This window comes from Parus major, chromosome 27 (genome assembly GCF_001522545.3).
Source record: "Parus major isolate Abel chromosome 27, Parus_major1.1, whole genome shotgun sequence".
Lineage (NCBI taxonomy): Eukaryota > Metazoa > Chordata > Aves > Passeriformes > Paridae > Parus > Parus major.
Genome location: NC_031796.1, coordinates 1,533,304 through 1,551,722, shown reverse-complemented (window position 1 = coordinate 1,551,722; position 18,419 = coordinate 1,533,304). Strand labels below are relative to the sequence as shown.

Genomic DNA, 18,419 nt, shown 5'->3' with positions numbered 1-18,419 from the left:
CCAAAAAATGGACTCAGCTGTGCATTGCTTGGAATGTTTCCTCCACACATGGTGGTTCCAGGACATTATCCAGACGTTGTGGTTGGGTGTAGCTACAGGCAAGCTGAGAGTGCTCCAGCTGCTCACAGCCCTCCCACACATCCTGCAGCCCCAGGGGGACCACCAGCCCCAGGGGGACCACCAGCCCCAGGGGGACCACCAGCCCCAGGGGGACCACCAGCCCCATGGGACCACCAGCCCCAGGGATTTGCTGCAGGGACCACAAGAGCGTCTTCAAGTGTTGCTGTGCCTGTGCTGTTTCTAGAAGGACAGAGAGCACACAGAGGTGCAGGAGGTGGTGGTGCAGCAGCTGCCCAAGGCACAGGCATGGTGGGATGGACACACTTTGGTCTGACTCTCAGCCTGCCAGCTCCTGCCCAGGTCTCCAAGGGGGAATGGCTGGTGCTGCAAGAGCTGCTGCCAACAAGGACCTGGAAAGAGCAGAGCTGCCATGGCTGAGAGCCAGACCAGGCTGCTGTGTCAGGGACATCTTCCACCAGCCAGCTTGGGAGTAGATGCTCTGAACAGCTCAAGAACTGGCCAGTGGCTGTCAGCTTCTCTGGGAAAGTTGTGAAGAGAAGTGTGTGAGGAGTGTGGCTGTGGGCAGAGCTGGCACGTGAGGGCTCTGCTGTAGGACTGCAGTTTTGGCAGGGAGATCAGGAGCTGTGTGGCTATTGGGCTTTGCCTTGGATGTGGTTTTGTCTGGCCATGCTCTGAATCATAGAATAGTTTGGGTTGGAAAGCTGTGAAGTCCAGTGAGGAGGTTCTGGGCACCCTCTTAAGGCTCCTCATTGCTTTGGCTGCACAGAAATGTACCTGGTTTGTTTCTGATTCTGGGAGCACTCAGTGAGCAGGATCCCCTGTGCTGCTAGCTGTTGTAAATGCAGAAATGCAAACTGGAAAATGGGAAAGACAAATTGTTCAGGTAGAAGAGTATAATCCATGGATGAGCGGGTCCCTCCACTCTGTGTCTGCTGAGATGCAGAGTGCATGCTGTACCATGGTGTGTCTGATGTGGAGCCTGGTGCCAGTCCCTCTCCAGCCACACTGGCCTGGATCTGCAGCCATCAAACAGTCACAGGGTTGGGCCATGTGCTGCTTTGCTGTTTCCAAATTACTTCCTCAGTTTCAGTAATAACTCCAGATATTCTCTTATTTCCAATGGATGGTTTTCATCCTGTTTAAATTCGTGCCTTGTCCTCTCCCCTCCTCTTCCCTAGGGAACAGGACAACTGTTTGCTGCACCCACCCGTGTCCCTGGAGCAGTGCTGGTCCCTGGGTGGCTGTGGCAGGGCTGTGACAGGGGTAGGTGGCAGTAGCTGGTGGCTGTCCCTGGCTCTGTGAGGCCATTCTGGGTCCCTGTGTGACTGTGGGAGCCGGTGTGAAATGCTTTGTTCCTGGCCAGGCCCCGCTCTCCTCATTCCCACCATTGTGGATGGGGTTATCCCTTCTTGGAGCAGTGCTGGGCACTTTCCCTGACCCAGATCTGAGCTTGGAGGGACAGCTCTGGAGGGCAGGATCCGTGGGGAGCCCCGAGCCAGAGGGACGAGCAGCTCAGCTGCCATCCCAGCCTGTCCAGCTGCCCAGCCCTGTCCCCTAATGGCTCCTGTGAACAGTGTGGTGTGAGGTGACATCCGAGGGGCCGTGGGGGAGCACCCAGAGCCCCACAGTGCACGAGTGTCACAACATTGCAGAATAGTCAGGACAAATCCAGGCACCGATGCGAAGCCACTCGGAGAGGAGCTTGTCCCTGCGCTGCCGTATTTATCTGAATTGGAATTCGGAATGTTTACCTCAGTGTACATAGCTCAACCTTTCCCTGGGAGGAAAGGGGAATTGCATGGAGCAATCGCTGTCTCATTGCTTTGCCAAACTCCTCATCCTCTTCCAGCCGGGCTCCGCATCGGTACCAACTGTCCCTCTTCGACCTTTCTAGGATGTGAATGGTAAAAATGTGAATATTTGTTGTTTACTTCCTTAGCAGAACTCCTGATGCCGTGTTTGTATGGGAAATCAGCCTGAGCAGACTCATATGCAATCGGTTTTACTTTATTATAAACTGTATATGATGTACAAACTAATAAAAACTCAAACAACGACAGTGTCACTGTTGTTCTTGAACAGGCAGATGAAGGAGATATTCCAGCTGTTGATTCCAGTGCTGGAGTGATCTGGGCACTGGGGGAGTGGGCTCAGCCAGCCCCTGAGCAGGTGCTGGCAAATTCCTTGTAGAGCTTTGGTGGAACAAACCCTGGAGGTTCTGTCAGGAGAGGCCCTGGCTGAGCGTTGGGCACTCGGCTGCTGCCAGTGCAGAAGCTCAGAGGGGTTTCTCCATGAAGGGTCACAGGTGCTCTGGGTGGGTTTATAGCTCGCTATTTTATGTTATAATGAGAATTTATTCTTATCCTTTGCTTCTGAACAGCAGGAAGTATTTTGCTTTCATGGTAGAGTGTTTGGTACCAGAAAAGCACCAAAGCTCTCTCTGCTTTTGGCCTCAACAGTCAGAGAAGAAATGCTCCTTGCCCCAGCAACATTGGGCTCGGGGTGAGCTCTGCCCCAGCCCAGCCCACGCCTCAAACACAGTCAGTATTTACAGTGTTAGTGTGGGTTAATGTCACTCTGCTGCTCCCCAGACCCTGAGCCAGAGCAGGAGGTCGAGCTGGGACCTTACCTGGGGCTGTTAGTGGAGCTTTGTGTTAAACCATGCCCAGGAGCCACCGCCCTGCTGGGCCAGGGCCTGGCACAGCACAAACCCAAGTTTCAATAAAACAGATTTAATGACAAAAGTGCTGGGTCAGTAACTTCCAGCCAGGGTTTAGGTTCAAGCAGACATGAGTTACACAGTTACGGTGCCTCTGCTTCCTACACTACAGGGTTACTCCAGCCTAACTCTTAACATTCAAGTGCATTAGAGGGAGTAAAATCTTGCATGAAGTCCAGTTGTGTACTTCAAACATGATTTTAGTTTATATCAAATAAGATGGAAAAGATGTTAGTTCATCTCTTCCACTCCCTGCCAAGGCAGGATTGTTCCCTACAGGACGTGGGATGGTTCTTGGTCCAGCCCAGGTGGAAGGAAGGGGCTGGAGCTGCTTTGCAGGAATTGGCTCCCTGTCCTGTTGTTTCACTTGATTTTTCCCCAAAGTTCATGGTTGGTGTCTTTAAGACATAACCTGGCACAGTGCCCTCCTCCTGGCTGTCCCCAGAGCATCTCTGCTGTGAGGGACAGGAGCTGGGATGGAGCCCACTGGGCAGCTGCGGGACTGGCCTGCGATTCTGCCAGGACCTGCTGCCCTCAGCGAGGTCTGTCCTTAGTAAAACCTTAGTAAACCCTTGGTAAGGACAGGACTCCTGACAGGAGTGACCCACGCCTGGGTCTCGCTGGTTCTGACCCAGAATGGCCGATGTCAGTCCCTGGCTGTGGGAGGGGAGGGACATCCTGCAGTTCCCTTGGCTTCAGACCAGCGACTGACAGGCTTTGGTCAGTGCCAACAGGTAAAGATCGAACGATTGTGGTTCAGAGGGAAGCGATAAAAGCCCCAGAGTTGATCTTTCTCCAAGGAAGAAAACAAGCAGGACACCCCAGCTGGTTCCCTCCAAAACTCATATTAAAATCCGTGACAATTTCAGTCAGGACTTGCTTGTTTTCTTCCTTTTCTGAGGCCAATAACTCCCCAGAGGCTTCACGCTGGGGTGGGCAGGAGGGTTTACTTTAGTAAAGGTAGAATTATTTCTCTTTACACTTTTAAGGTTACAGGAGTTACTTGCCTTTTAAAAACAAACCGAGGAGCTGCCCTGCCTGTGCTCCTAGATGATGGTGCAGGAGCTAAAGGCAGAGCCCCGTTTGTTGGTGCTCTGCGTTGGCACAAGTTTTCCCTTCCCATAGTATCCCGAAAATATCGCCCTCACATCAATCTTTTTAGACAGGACAAGCATCCACATACCGTTATCAAAATACAGCAGTTTCCCTCCTCCAATTTCCCCCACTTGCTCCCCTTTGTTCCCTGCCTTTTCCAGCTTCACAAACTCCAGCAGGTCGAGCCCGGTCTGGACGGCTTCGACGCCGTTGGCGCAGCCGAGGGTGATGTGGGCGCGGCTGCCCCGCGGGAGGTTGTCCGTGGGCAGGATCTTGTCGGCGTCCCCGGGCCAGAGCAGCAGCTGCTGCTCGCTCAGCTCGATGCGAGCCCCGACAGTCTTTGTGGTGATGAACAGCGCCGAGATGGAGAGGGTGAAGCCTTTGCCGTAGGAAGCCTTCACGGCCTGGAGGAGAGGGACACGCACAAGGGACAGCGTTAGCGCCTGGGGGTGGGGATTGACGGCGCTGCCCTGGGGTCACCGTCCCCAGGCTCGGGGACAGCTCATGGCAGCTCTTGCTGTGACATGGTCAAAACACCCAGAGCAGGGAGAAGGTCAGTGCCTGACACCCCAGCTCCGTGGATTTGGAGCTGGTAACGTCTTTGTTCTTCACAAATTCCAATATTTAAACTGGGCTTATGTGCTCTGAAATAATCGATCTGGGAATCTAAGTCCCTCAATTCATTATCATTTAGCTCAAGCTGTCAGAGATGATGCTGGAAGCCATGTGTGATCAGGGAAAGTGGGAGTATTTTGTTTGGAAACAGGAAACGATCACCATCTCAACAATTTGGAGTTTTCTCTGCACAGGCCACATGGACAGAGTTGCTGTCCCTGTATTTGGCCTCTTGGGTCAGAGCAAAGCCCATTCCCAACCCTCTCCCAGGCTCATGGACACCCTGCTGGGGAGGGAGAGGACATGGAAGGAGGAGGTGGGACCCCAACACTCACTTCCTGCTGCGCATATTCCTCAGCTCCGGCTGCTTTTCCAAACTCAGTGTATTTTGTGGTGCAGTGCAGGACCCCAGGTGGCCTCTTCACAAAGTAGCTGGTGAGATCTATTTTTATTTTGGGATCTTCGATAGCAGAAGGAACTGCAGATACAGGTAAACAATGTCACTGTCACAAAGTGATTCCCCCAATGTCAACCCACGAGCCCTGGTCCAGTCTCAGCTCCCTCCCCTACCCCAGCCTTCACATCTCATCTCTCTGACTGCTGGGGAGTGCTGGGTGGGAAACCAAACCCCTCCCTCCTCCCAGGCTCACGGCAGAGAACAGAAACTCCTGTGCACCATCGTGGCTCATCTTAAACCTGATGATGTGAGGGTCCCCTAAGGGATGGGATTGTTCAGCCTTGCCCATTCCTCTTTGCCTTTTTCCCACCCAAGCCGTTGGAACCAGGGGACACCCAGGATCCCATGTCCTGCTGCTGCTGCCCGAGCTCAGTGCCCTGTGGTGCCAGAGCTAAAAAGACATGGGAAAAACTCTTTATTTTTACTTACAAAAGCAACTTTGTCAACTATGAGGACCAGGTTAGTAGCTTTAAAAAGCTTTTGTTGTTGACAGCTTTAGAAGCTGATCAGACTTGTTAACATCAACAGGTAAGGATGTGGTAAGACAACATCTATACATACAGTATTTACTCTCCTTTTTGAAGGCTTTGAGACTCCCAAGCTCATCCAAGAATGCCTGGCCAGCCTTCCTCAGGATCTCCGAACTTCTTTTGCTCAAAAACCACCCAAAATACATGGGGAGGAATTCCTTCTCCAAGCTTGGCTTCATCTTCTTCAGCTCTTCCACAGTTAGTTTCCATTGATTCTTGTCCTTTAGCTGGGGACAATCCAAGCGCCACGGGGTTTTGGGTTCGGCAAAGATGACTTTGTACCGGTACTTGTCGGCAATGTCAAAGAGCTGGTCCAGCCGTTCCCGCTCATGGTGAGTGTCATCCAAAACGATGACGCTGATCTCCCGTTTGCAATAGTCAACTAGATCCTCATCCACCTTGGAGTACTCTTCAGGAATGGTGCTTCTTATTAGAGGTGTGATTTTATAGTGATCGACAGAGATGACCCTGCAGGCGTCTTTGTACCGATCGTGGATGGCCTGGGCGAGGGTGGACTTCCCGCTGCCAGGCAGGCCCCGGAGGATGAAAAAGGTTTTGGATTCTTTGAGTGTGGAGATGGTTTCTTCATCATCCAGGAATGGGAAATGCAAACTCTCAGGTCTCTCTTTCGCTGATTGAGTAGACATTTTTCTAAATATTTTAGGCAGGAAAGTGTGACTCTTCTTGGAGAAGCCTTTGTTCTGAAATGGAAGGAGAAAACACTTTGCAGGGCAGGAACCCCAGAGAAAATGTGGCTCTGCTGAGACTTTAGTGGAAAGGATGGGGCACAGGGAGCATCTCCCCCACACTCCCTCACTTGGGTGCCCTGACACCTTCTCCCACAGCAGGGATCCACTGCCTCCCACCCAAGGGTTGAAGGTTCAGCCCTGCTCCCCGCTCTGGCCTTGGCAGCTGCAGTCCTGCCCCACCCAGAAGAGGTTTCTCAAGGCACCATGAGCTGCCACAAAGTCCCAGCCCGGGCAGAGCTCCTCGTGTGGCACATTCAGTCTGAACGCTCAAACAAACCCCTGTGGCTGCCGGATGCGAGAGCAGTGAGCCGTGGAGGAGCCCAACAGGAACTGAAAGTCCAGCAGGTTGAGAGCTGCCACACGCCTGTCCCCTCACCTGAACCACAAACTCTCCTCCCAAGGAAGGGCTGTTCCCTAGGGCACCCGGCAAGGATAACGCTGAGGATCAGCAGCTGAGAGCCTCGCAGGAATTTGGGCTTCTCTTGGGAAGAACAACTGAGATGGCTTCCAGGAAAGCCAAACCCCTCCCAGCAGCTGCCAGGCAGAACTCGAAAGTGAAACCTCGAGTGCTGGAGGAAATGAAACACTCGTGGTTGGCAGCAGTGAGCAGGAGATGCCGCTGGGAGCTGGCACAGGCTCTCCCTCCCCTCCTGCCAGCAGCTCTGGTAAGCGGAATCCCAGATTAATTCCCAGTAGGGCCTGGGAAAACACGGGACTGAAAGGAAACGAGGGATTTCTTCAGCTGTGCAAGTCCTCAATAGCATCAACGAGGCAGACACTGTTTGTTGGGTCAATACATGAACTTTCCACCCCCAGAGCTGTCTGTGGGCCAGCCCAGCCTGGGATCCACTGCACCTGCTGAAACCAAAGACCACGGGAGCAATACCCAAGAAGTGAGTTTTGCCTTTGATGCAAAAATTGAGAAGTTTTATGTAAAACATAACTGCTCTGCCTGGGCCAGAAAAATGTTTTCCAGTTCACAGTTTTTTAAAAACACTTCCGATGTTGATTTTCCCATCTCTTTATTCCAGAAGGTTTTGGTTCCAAATGTCCTGGGAGCAGGAGCAGAACCCCACAGTTCCCACGGGGCTCAGCTGCAGCCTCACTCCCAGACGGGGACAAACCTGAGAGCAGCAGGGCTCCCCAGGGACCTCGGGGGGCTCAAAGTGCTCACACCGGAGGGAGCGGGTGAGTGACCTGGAGCGCTGCTCCTTCCCGCAGCACAGTGCCCAGCTTGCCGGCACCGGGCCGGGCAGTCCCCGCACCGGGCCGGGCCGTCCCCGCACCGGGCCGGGCCGTCCCGCGGGCGGGGACCGGGGCCGCTGTTCTGCCGCGGCAGCTGCTGAGGGGACTGAGGCGCTTTTCAGCCCCGTGAACAAAGGAACAATCGCGGCCCCCCCGGGCCATTGTTCGCCGCCGGCTCGGGGACAACGGGCGCCTTCACGGGCCGGGCCGGGCGGACAAAGGCTCCGCAGAGCCCGGGGGAGCGGGGTCTGGCCGGACAATCTCCCATTGAGCCGGGACCGGCCCCCCCGCCGCCCCCACACAGCTCCCGCTTGTCTCCTGCTCCCCACGGAACAGGGGCCAGCGGAGGGAGCGATCGCCCCCGCTCCCGGGCTGTCCGTGCCCCGGCAGCCCCCAGGGTGTCCCGGGACCCCCGAGTCGGAGCCGCGGGTCCCCGGGGCCGTTCTCGGGGTCCGGCTCCCTCCGCACCCCCCCAGGACCCGGCGCCCACGTGTCGGCCACGCCGCCGGCGCTTCCGCCCTCCGGGAACCGGGACCTCTGCCGGGCGGAGCGGCGGCCCCGATCCCCACGCTAATCCCGGTGGGAGTCCCCATCCCGCCGGCCCCGCTTACCATGGTGAGGGCAGCGGCTCCGGGGCGGCCGCCGGTGCGGAGCGGCGCGGCGGGGAAGCGGCTCTGGGGCGGGCGCGGCCGCGGCTCCTTTCATAGCCCCGGGGCCCGCCCGCCCCCGGGGGCCGGGCCGAACCCTCCCCGGGGCGGCGGTTCCGGGGCTCGGCCCCCGCCCCGCCCGGCCGCGGAGGAGCCGGTGCCGGGGATGCTGCCCGGGGTACGGGGAGGGGGGAGGCAGCGCTCCGAGTACGGCAGCGGCTCAGACCAGCTCCTTCCCTACTCCTGACACCACTCCAGTGCTGGGTATGACGCTTGCTCAATATTTATTTCATCTTCCCGCCTAGGCTCTACTTTTCCCCACTGCTCCCCTTTATTTCCTTGTGTTTTCCCCTTGTGTTTCCGTCTGCTTATGTACCGTTTCTGGCTTCCTCTGACGGCTTTTCATCTTCATTCCCTTCCTCTTTCACGTTCTCAGGGGTGTTTTTTATGTCTTCACTGCTGAAGAGGCGATCTGGGAAAGGAAAAGAAAACAAGCCAAGTCCTAGAACTCAGCAGTTGGGCACAAGAAAGGTTCCCTCAGCCTCAGCAGGAATCTCTCATTCCCCTTTGGGTCCTGGCAGGGCAGGCGCTGGGCTGCACGGGCACTGAGGGCACAGCGCCCTGCCAGGACCCCCCAGCGAAGCCCAGGAGGACGGGCCAGGCCCGGGGTGTCGGTGACAGCCTGCAGGGGACACTCAGGGAGCGCTGCCATCTCCTGCCCTCAGCTGGGCACGGCCGGACCTGGGAGCGCAGCTGAAGCAATGCTGGACTTCCACCAGGATTTTAATTCAATACTTGCAAGGAAATGTGTGCTGTGGGAATTCTAAGGTGCTGCTGGATATGCAGAACAGGAGAGTGGGGTTTTTTTTCCCATTTTTGGCTGTAGAGGTACAAGTACCTTTAAGTGAGAGAATCCCATCTTTGTGGCTTTTGTTCAGCTCTGCAATGAAGCTTTTGCTCACATTATCCAAGGCCTGAAAGGGATGAAATTCTTAATAAAAGCCCCAGAAATGCAACTACTTTTTTTCTCTGTTCTTTTGTTCTCTGCTATCATTATCAGATCCTTTCCTACTGGAAAACTGCATTTCTACAGCATTCTACTGGCTGGAGTATCCCAGCTGGGATAGCAGCTACTGACAGAGGCTGCCCAGAGCTCCTCCTCCCCTCAGCAGCCCCCTTACCGCTATGATGGCATTTTGAGCAGTTTCACTGGGCACAAGCTTCGCCTTCTCCAGAGCCCTTTCAAAATTCATGATTGCAGAGCGGTAGTCTTTCATTTTCACTGGAACAGACAAGGATATCAGCTGCTTTAGCCCAGAATCAGGAGTAAGAAATAATCAAGCCAATCTGAGCAGTTGTTTTGGCTGTTAAATCCTAGAGATGTTTTCAGACCTGCTTCTCCACCCTGAGAGCAAAACCTGTGCCCACATCTTTACCTTGTGCCTGTGCCACCAGCACGGTGGCGTGGAGCTGCCACTCCACATCTCCCTCTTCATCTGCTGACTGCAGGGACTTCTGGCCATAATCTTGGGCTACTTCAGCTTTATCCAGCTCGAGGTAGCACCGCCCAATTTCATGGAACAGCCAGGCCTTCTCCAGGCTGGATTGGGCCAGTGGAATCTTCTCCTCCCAGCTTCAAGCAGAGTAAAACAGACATACCTTCATCAACCCTCACTGGGTACAGTTACCACACAACCACTGGTGTGATAGCAAAGGGTTCAGGTGTGAAAATGTCCCCAGGCATGGCTGCAGTGAGGACACACCACTGAAGGACCATGACCTGGGTCAGTCATCCCCTGATGCCTTTGCTGCTGGGCTGTACATACGTGTTGATGGCCTGCTGGAACTTGCCAATTCGGGCGTACACGTGGCCGATGTTGTCCAGGGCCCGGGACACGGCATCTGTCAGAGAGCTGAGACAGGGAGACAAAGGGATTGTGGCACTGACATCGTCCTGTTCCTCACTCACTCTGGGTTTCTTCAGCCTCATGGTCCCTCTGGTGCTCCCCGTGCTCTCAGAGAAGTGTTGGGAAGCAAAGGGCCCATGTCAGGCTGAAAGTCATGAAATTAAGGTTGATTTTTGATTTTATCTACAGCTGACCCCATGAAGAAATGGTTTAGGCAATCATTTCCACAGGGGAAATGATTTAGCTTTGCCTTTGATTATTATTATTAATTTGTGTGCAAATTTAGCAGTCCTTGGGAAAGTCTTTCTAGTTTTCTTTGCCTGTTTCCCTCTGTGTCCCTGAAAGTCAGATTATTTTTGTCTTCCAAAACAAAGATCCAAAAAGGTGTCTGCAGTGTGTCTGCAGGCTCCTGACACCGGCACTGGTCCCGTGCTTGGACCAAGCTTTGCTCCATGCTACAGGCAACTCCCTCTGTAATAACAGGCTCTGTAGGCTTTTATTTTTACTTAATTATCCTCATTCTCATCTTCAGAAGTGCCCTTGCCTACCCTTACCTTGGAGATGGAAAAGTCAATGCGAGGAGCAGATAAATGCGATGGGATGGAATCGCAGACCGGTTTGGGTGGGAAGGGACCGTAAGGATCATCCAGTTCAAACCCCGCGCCGTCACGGGGTCATTAACGCGAGTCATTAACGAGTCATTAACGAGTCATTAACGAGTCATTAACGTCATTACCGGCTGCAGCCGCCAGAGGGCGCGGCCCGCCCGTCACCGCCGGTCCTTCCCGTTCAGAGCGGTCCCAACCCCGGCGTCTCCTCTGCTGTAATTCCTGCCTTTACCTGGCCCTGCTCGGGGAGCGGCATCACCAGGAGAGAGGCAGCCTTTTCCTAAACCAACATTCGTTCCCAAATGGATTTTTGAAAATGAGAAACAACCCCTCAGTGACATTTTAAAAGCTCAGTGCGCTACTGCCAAACAGAAGTCCCAAATCGCTTCAAGCCACCGTGCCATGATTTCTGCTATGCTTTGCAAACTCTTGCTAAATTTAAGACTACATTTTGCTCCACTGTGGTTCAAGAGCCATTGGATGTGTCCAGTGCAGACAGGCAAGTGCACCTGGAAGAGACCTTTATTTCAAGCCATGCTTAATGGTCTCTATGAAAAGGAGTTTAAGACAAAATGTAGCAGAAAACTGGTGCAATTTCAAGCCTGATCATCCTGAGAAGGAAACGCTTGAGACTGGGACTTGTGTTCTTTTGCTTTACTACAGCAGAGATTTTGATGTGCCCTGTGCTGTGGATCCTTAAAAATCTGCTTCAGGCTCCTTAGTTTGAAATAGTGAAGATAAAAAGTCACCACAGAACACTTGGGCAGAGCTGAATGTGTAACCCTGTTAAACTCCCCAGGTGAGAATTGCATTACCTAATGCTAAAACACCCCCACAGAGGCACTTTCCCCTTTCTCCACCCACCTGAACTTCCCAGAACTTACTTCTGCCTGGCACAATCCAGATCCATCTTATGGCTGCGCAAAGCTGCCTCCATCTGTCCCATGGCCAACTGTGCACTCCCAATGCAGCTGTGGAGGTTCCCAATCAGTTCATTCTTGTTGGGAACTTCATTCTCAGACCAGGTTTGGATCTTTTTCAGCATACGCTCAGCTTTCCTGCAGCTTTCCTCAGCAGAACCTCTGGCCAGCACTGGGGACAGGGAGCAGAGTTTGACAGCGGAGTGTGACACACAGACATTGAGAAGCTGTGAGTTCCCCATCCCTGGAAGTGTTCCAGGCCAGTTTGGATGGGGCTTGGAGCAACCTGGGATAGTGGAAGGTGTCCCTGCCCATGGTGGAGGGTGGAACAGGATGAACTTCAAGGTCCCTTCCAACCCAAACCATCTTGGGATTCTGTGATACTCAGAAAGCGAGACCTGGTGAAGTGGCTAACCCTCAGACAAAGCTTGGGAATAGTTAGAGCTCCCCACAGCACTGGGAGGCACTCAGCTGCCAGCCAGGAACCTACACAGATCAATATCCTCCATATTCTTTGCGATGGATCTGCTAATGTCAGATGGTTTCTGTTTCTTGTCCTGCAGCCGCCCCTGCCGCAGGACCTTGCGCTCGTACACCCGGGCGTAAATCGGCTTCTGCTGCTGCCAGAAGTCCCGCCGGTGGTTCAGGTAGGAGATGCCATCCAAAACCAGGTCCATGACTTTGATCCCCTGCCTTGTGCTGCTCTGCATCAAGTCTGGAAATGAGATAAGATAGAACCCAGGTGAGAATCAACGGACCTGAGCTGCAGCTCAGTGGGGAATTGATTTGGAACGTTTTTCTGTTCTGACACAGACAGTCCTGGATGTTAAAGTGCCACGTGCTAATCAGAGCTGAGGTGATGGGGGAGTTAACAATGAACTGTTACCCATCCTGTGTGGTTCAGTGAGCTGAGCTGCTGTTCCAGCCTCATATCTGCTGCCTTCTCTGCTGATCAGAGCCAAGAAGGGGCCCTGTAAGTGGGGCCAGCTGTGCTGAGTACTTGTCCTCTGGGACAAATCATCTGTATGGCACATCTGTATTGACAGGGCACTTTGAACAGTGCTGTGGATCAGGCTGGCAGATGGAAACTGAGAAGGTTTTTACCTGCCTGCAAACCAGACCGCCCACATGTGTAATTAATACTGGCAACACTGTAAAACCTGTGAGCAAACCAAACCTTAATCACTTCTCTATTTCTGGGTGAAAAGTTCCCTAGAAATATGACTAAAGGAGAATCATCTTTGTGCCTTTTTCTAAAATAAGATACTTCTCCAATTCCTGCATCTTGACCTTAACAGCATTTATAACAAACCCACAGCCCATGAGCAAACACCTGCCTGTGTCCCCACCACTGCGAGCACCATGTGCTATGTGAGCTCTGGTACAACTAATGAAGAGTCACAGGAATATAAAAGAAGAAAAGAAATAAAGAAGAATAAAAAAGGGATGAAAGAAAAATAGAATCTGCTGAGAAAGAGAAATACCTTCATCCTTGAGCAACTTCTCCAGGTATGCCTTGTCAGCATAAAGCTCTCCCAGAAGCTGTTGCTCTGTTTTTGGACTCTGCTTCTTTGTCTGTTTTTGATCCTTTTGATCCTTTGGTTTGTTTTGCTGTTTCTGTTTGTCTTTTTTGCTCTGCAGCTAGAAAAAAAGGAAAGGAGTGCATCAGTGGGGAACACTGGAATGAGCAGAATTCTGTTTATACTCCATATAAGGCAGCTTATTTTTAAAATAAAAACAAAAAAACCCAGCTGTTTTGGCCATGAGAAACTGAAATTTTGCAGCCAGTTGTGCTCCCTGAGGACCACAAGGGTGTTACAGAAAGGGTAAGAACTAGTTCTGACCTCTCAGAGGAACAAGACACTACTGCAATGGAACACCCAAAAGTGAAGCAATAAAGAAAGTGTCCATTATCAAAACTGTGACCCTTAAACATCAGGTAAACCCAAAGTCAATATTGGAGCTCGCTGTGCTCTCCTCGACCTCTGGGCTGTTACTCATTAGCCTCGGATGGGTGACTGGCAACACCCCCAGATATGGACTGGAGGAGAAATTCTGAGTTTTGTTCCTGCATGGTGGCTCCTCCTGCCCTTCTGCCTTCCCCTTTAAATTCTGGGTGGCTTGAGCCAGACCTGCATTAGAAGCAGTGACAAACACTCTCAGGACAGGCTTTTAATGCTCAAGAGGCCCTTCAGCATGCCCCCTGCTCCCTGTCCCTGCAGGGACTGTCACTCCCCTGGTGCCCCTTTCAGCATTACAACAACTCTAGAAACTCCTTCAGCAAGAGCCCCGTGCTGTACCTCTGCCTGCCTGCTCACAAAGCACAGCTCCTCCTTGCTCTCCAGCTTCAGCGAGGATGGGTCTGCAGACACAGAGGAGTCTGTGTTAGTGCTGCACAGCAGCCATGCAGGATGTTGTCAGCAAAATGCCCAGAAAGATGCCAAGCCAAAAACAATTGGTTTCAACCAAAGATTTTCTAATTCTTTCCCATGGAATGGGGGTGTTCTGGGAGCAGGGAACACAGCTCATCCTCTAGCTCCTCTTGGGATTTTAATTCACAGGGCACCAGGGGCTCCTGTTGCAATATTCCTACAGAGAGGGTACATCCTGCATGGAAACTGGAGGAGAAGGATGGAGGTTCTTCTGGGGGGTCACAGCTGGAGCATAAAATGGAAGGAAAGATATTTTAAAGGTTTGTGCACTGATTAGGGCAAAAGGCTCATTGTGTTTTCACTTGACTCCCAGTACCACCATCTGTCTGCAGCCTGGGAGGGGAGAGTGAGGAACAGCTTTGTCTGCTCTGAGGGAAGGACAGAGCCTCCAAGGCTGCTGCAGAATTCCCTCTGGCACAGCCACGGGGCCCAGACCAGCAGCACAAGCCAGGCAGGCCATGGGAGCAGGTGTTGCCATCCATCCAGGTGAAGCAGAGCCAGGGAAGCAGTTTGGGGATGTACCCTGTTAATGTGTGTGTATTTCCCAACTATTCAAACATCTAGATCTATGCTGACGTGTTTCCATGCTTCCCTGCATCTCAGAGCTATTGACTGATTTAAAGTAAGAGTTTTCTAGATTTTAATCCATCCTTGTGCCTGCAGCCCAAGGGGTCCAAAGGTGGTTAGAGCTCTTGGCGTGGGATATTCAGCTGGGAAGATTTCAGCTGGAGCTCTGATGATACCTGAGCATTGTGCTAAGCTCAGGAAGCAGCAGGAATGGAGGAAAACAAGCCAGATCTGGAAACCTTCCCTGTTTTTTTAAATAACTACCCCATATGAAAGCGCTGCAGGCTTTGGTGCCACTGGCACGTGTTAATCCCTGGCACTGGGGGAGGGCTGAAGTTTTGAAATCCTGTGAGAGGGAGGCCCTGGCCTAGCTGGGAATCTGTGTGGGGTGTGAGTGGGGCGTGCACTGGGCAGGGACAGGCTCTGGGATCCACTGGGGTGGCTCCAACCCACCCTGCAGGTTTGGCAGCCCCAGAGGAGCCCGGCACGGGTGTTCCACTCACGTGTCAGAGGTGGCAGCCCCAGGCGAGCTGTGTCTGTGTCCCACAGAGGGGCACATCCTGTCCATGTCTGCTGGCAGGGCTGAGAGAAAAACTAAGTGAAAAGGGACGAGTTTTCTGTTTGTTTTGAACCCCACGAGGTCCTTGGCCTTTCCTGTCTCTACAGGACCCGCTCGGTGATCTGAGCCAGGAACGGTGAAAGCAGAGCTCGTTAAAAGAGTCAACAGTTTCACTGCTCTTTTGCAATGAAAACTGGAGGAGAGTCAGGATTTCAGGAGGCCAGTCTGAGGTAGCATGGCACATTTCATTCCAAGCTTTGAATACAGGGATAAAGGTCTCAAAATGGATTCTGTCATTACAGTCTCTGTTTGAAGTAGATCACAGGATCATGGAATCCCAGAGTAGTTTAGATTGGAAGGGACTTTAGAGCTCATCCAGTTCCAACTCCTGGAATTCCACCTCCCATAGGCAGGGACACTTTCCACTACCTCAGGGTGCTCCAAGCCCCATCCAACCTGGCCTTGGGCACTTCCAGGGATCCAGGGGAAGCCACAGCTTCTCTGGGCAACAGTGCCAGGGCCTGCCCACCCTCACAGGGAAGAATTTCTTCCCAATATCCCATCCAACCCTGCCCTCTGCCAGTGGGAAGCCATGACCCCTTGTCCTGGCACTCCAGGCCCTTGTAAATTGTGTCTCAAACTCTCTCATCAGCTCCTCTCGTGTACTGGGAGGCCACAAGCAGGTCACTGATGAGATGAGCTGCTCTGCTCTGTATTCTCTGGAAAGTCTTCATGATGATTTTGAAAACTGGAGTGTCAGGATTTACCTACAGAACTAAAGGGATCAGACACTGTGTATAAACAGTTCAGGGGAGAAAAAAAAAAAAAGTATGAAAGAAAAAAAGAGCAGGGTTGGCTCTTTGTGGTGCTTCCTGGTTCTTCTGGATTTATCAGCCACAAATAACACAGGCCCAGAAGCAGAGAGGCTCTGGTGTGGGGCTCTTGGGTCACTTGCAGAGCTGATTTGCCATCTGCTGTGGCCTGAACAGCATTGTCCAGGCTCACGGGGGCCAGAAAGTGACACTTCTTACTTCCAATGCAGTTGACAATCGCCTCCTCGGCCTTGTTGATGCCCAGTTGGAACTTGTGCATATCTGGGCGGAGCCTTCGGCCTCGGTGGTAAAACACCAGCGCGAACTCAAAGTCACCCATGGTGTACAGGGCCTCTGCTTTTTGGTAAAGCCCCTAAAATCACATTTGGGGGAAGAAATTAATAAAATTAGGGAAAACTTTAACTCCTGTCAGGCATACATGAGAGCCCAGGGCTGTAATAACTTGCTTACATTAAACCCCAAACCTGGAGGTGCCTGAGCACCTCAACAGCTCCGAGAGCAGCAGCAATCTCAGGAGTGTTTGGAGTGAGCTCTTTCCTCACAGCTCTGCCTCCGACCCTGCAGGGTCTCACAGGTCCAGACAAGCTTGGTCAGCCCCTCCTGTTTTAGCTGGTTACCTCGGGGAATGTCTTGTCAATTTGAAGCGAGGCTTCAGCATCTTTCAAGGAGTTTTCTGTGTCTCCAAGTTTCAGAAAACACTTGGAGCGGGTGATGAGGCAGTGCTTGTCTCCTGCTCTCAGCTTCAGTGCCTGGAACCACAGACATGGACACATCACCAGTGCTGGACACGTCACCACACACGGATGTCACCTGTGCTGGCTCAACACCACAAATACACAAGTGCAGGTATTTGATGCCACAGTTCCCACATGGATCTTGATGATGGATGAGGATAAAACTGCAAGTATTTCACTGAAAATAGTATTCTCTTGTTTTTCACCGCTTCTCTGCGCTGTAGGCGCTGCACTGTCCCTGAACTGCCCTATCTGGGGACAGGTCCCTCCGTGCCTCCCCCTCTTGCCGCGGGTCCCCCCGGTGCCTCTTCCCCCGCCTGAACCGAACCGCGCCCCACCGCGGGGGCCCCCCCGAGGCCCATCCCTCCGTGGGCAGGCCGGTGCCCTCGGGCCGCGGCGCCCTCACGTCATTGAAGCAACCCAGAGCCTTGTCGTGCAGGCCGCGCCGGCTCAGGGTTGTCCCCTCCGTCATGAGACTCCCGAAGGTGACGACGGGCAAGGACTCATCGTCCGCCATGGCTGCGCCGCGGCGCCGTTGCCAAGCAACGGCTACACAGCAACACCTGCTTCCGGTGAGCTGCCCCGCCCCGGAAGTGACGAAACGCGCGCCCGGCCCCGCGCCCACGTGGGGTCCCGGTGTCACGGGCGGCCCCGGTCGGATCCCGGTTGCGGTCCGACGGGTGCTCGCCGTGCCTCTGAGCCGACCCCACTCCGTGCCCGTGGGGTTCTGTTCTTCCACCTGCGTTCCCGCAGCCCTGCCCGGCCGGGACGGGAGGGAGCGCGGCCGCTCAGGACAGCCGCGGTGCCCCGGCGGCTGCCGAACACCGGGCAGAGGCGGTTCCTCTGCCCCAGCGGGCAGTGGCCTGTGTGTTCCGCAGGGGCAACACGAGGGCACGCACGGCCTTCCTACAGTCGGTTATTCGGTACTGGTTTGGAGCTCGCAGCTGGCACCGGTACCGGTTTCACCGCTGAGGGGTCTAATCCTGGCCAAATAAAACCGAACGGCAAATGCGGCTGGCTCAGTCCCGCCAGCGCTCCAGTCCTGACTTTGTCTTGGCCCTGGCTCAGACCCTGCGCCAACATTTGTGCTTGAAACACTTTGTTCCTGCCAAGTGACTCAGAGTAAGGGCGGGGGGAGAACTTGTGTCCCGCTCGGAACCGGTGACATTTAATGTCACCACGAGACAGATCAGCTCCGGAGCACGCTCGGGGCTGCCCTGGGCCTGGCTGGGGCGGGAGGCAGGGTGGGGGTCACGCCAGGGTGGGGACACACGCACTGCCGAGCTCCGGAGTGGGCGGCGGGGCTGACACACCCCGTCCCCAGGGAGCCGGGCAGGGAATTTCAGGCAGATTAAGCGCTCGGTAACTGTTTTGCAGGGAGATTTTCCCCCGCTGGCACCGGCAGGTATAACTCGCCGTCCCCAGCGGGTTGGGCAGCACGGCTGTGCTCGCGAGGGCTGTGCCCGGCCCGGTGACACCGTCATGGGGACACCACAGCCCCGGCCATGGGGCAAGGCCGCCTGTTCACCGCGCCCGGTGCTCCCTCAGCGCCGCTGATGAGCGCGTTAGTCACGGGCTGGAAACAGCAAGGAAAAAGTGAATGTGCGGTGGCAATTCCCAGGAAGCAGAACCGTGGCGGCTGCAGAACCGAGGAGGAAACGGAGCAGCGGGGCGGCAGGACGCTCCCGGTGCTTCGGGAGGGTCCGGGAGCGCCACAGCGG

At 53.9% G+C, this 18,419-nt stretch overlaps 2 protein-coding genes and 1 long non-coding RNA gene across 5 annotated transcripts; 1 reads left to right on the top strand and 2 right to left on the bottom strand.

Annotated features, from left to right (window-relative positions):
• Positions 1–2,072: 2,072 nt before the first annotated feature.
• On the bottom strand, positions 2,073–8,161 carry CNP (2',3'-cyclic nucleotide 3' phosphodiesterase). 2 transcript variants are annotated; one of them, XM_015651139.3, is made up of 4 exons: positions 8,103–8,161; positions 5,529–6,198; positions 4,846–4,988; positions 2,073–4,299 (listed from the first exon to the last, which is right to left on the bottom strand). In XM_015651139.3, exons 1-4 carry the CDS (start codon positions 8,103–8,105, stop codon positions 3,847–3,849), a joined length of 1,269 nt encoding a protein of 422 aa, XP_015506625.1. In that variant the 5' UTR covers positions 8,106–8,161; the 3' UTR covers positions 2,073–3,846. The 2 variants fall into 2 exon arrangements, with proteins under 2 accessions (XP_015506625.1, XP_015506626.1); XM_015651140.3 differs by lacking the exon at positions 8,103–8,161 and adding an exon at positions 6,623–6,730.
• A 104-nt stretch (positions 8,162–8,265) lies between these two features.
• Positions 8,266–9,158, top strand: LOC117245561. Its single transcript, XR_004500338.1, has 2 exons — positions 8,266–8,402; positions 8,575–9,158. It is a non-coding gene; the product is annotated as an uncharacterized LOC117245561 (long non-coding RNA).
• TTC25 (tetratricopeptide repeat domain 25) lies at positions 8,399–17,238 on the bottom strand. Of its 2 annotated transcripts, XM_015651120.2 has the most exons (12): positions 17,105–17,238; positions 16,582–16,713; positions 16,163–16,316; positions 13,874–13,935; positions 13,058–13,214; positions 12,064–12,288; positions 11,538–11,745; positions 9,965–10,051; positions 9,575–9,771; positions 9,320–9,420; positions 9,037–9,112; positions 8,399–8,610 (listed from the first exon to the last, which is right to left on the bottom strand). In XM_015651120.2, the coding sequence occupies exons 1-12, from the start codon at positions 17,213–17,215 to the stop codon at positions 8,507–8,509; spliced, it is 1,614 nt and encodes a 537-aa protein (XP_015506606.1). In that variant the 5' UTR covers positions 17,216–17,238; the 3' UTR covers positions 8,399–8,506. The 2 variants fall into 2 exon arrangements, with proteins under 2 accessions (XP_015506606.1, XP_033375937.1); XM_033520046.1 differs by lacking the exons at positions 16,582–16,713; positions 17,105–17,238 and adding an exon at positions 16,415–16,528.
• Between the last annotated feature and the right edge of the window lie 1,181 nt (positions 17,239–18,419).

Excerpts from the sequence above, each read along its gene's own strand:
- TTC25 (XM_015651120.2), bottom strand. The coding sequence starts at position 17,215 with ATGGCGGACGATGAGTCCTTGCCCGTCGTCACCTTCGGGAGTCTCATG. Across the intron at positions 13,936-16,162 it reads GATTGTCAACTGCATTGGAA|ACCCATCCTCGCTGAAGCTG; the intron begins GTAAGAAGTGTC and ends CTGTGTCTGCAG. Across the intron at positions 9,113-9,319 it reads CTCAAAATGCCATCATAGCG|GCCTTGGATAATGTGAGCAA; the intron begins GTAAGGGGGCTG and ends CATCCCTTTCAG.
- CNP (XM_015651139.3), bottom strand. Across the intron at positions 4,989-5,528 it reads CAAAAAGGAGAGTAAATACT|TTCCTTCTGCTATCGAAGAT; the intron begins GTATGTATAGAT and ends CTGTATCTGCAG. Across the intron at positions 4,300-4,845 it reads AGGAATATGCGCAGCAGGAA|GCCGTGAAGGCTTCCTACGG; the intron begins GTGAGTGTTGGG and ends CCTCTCCTCCAG.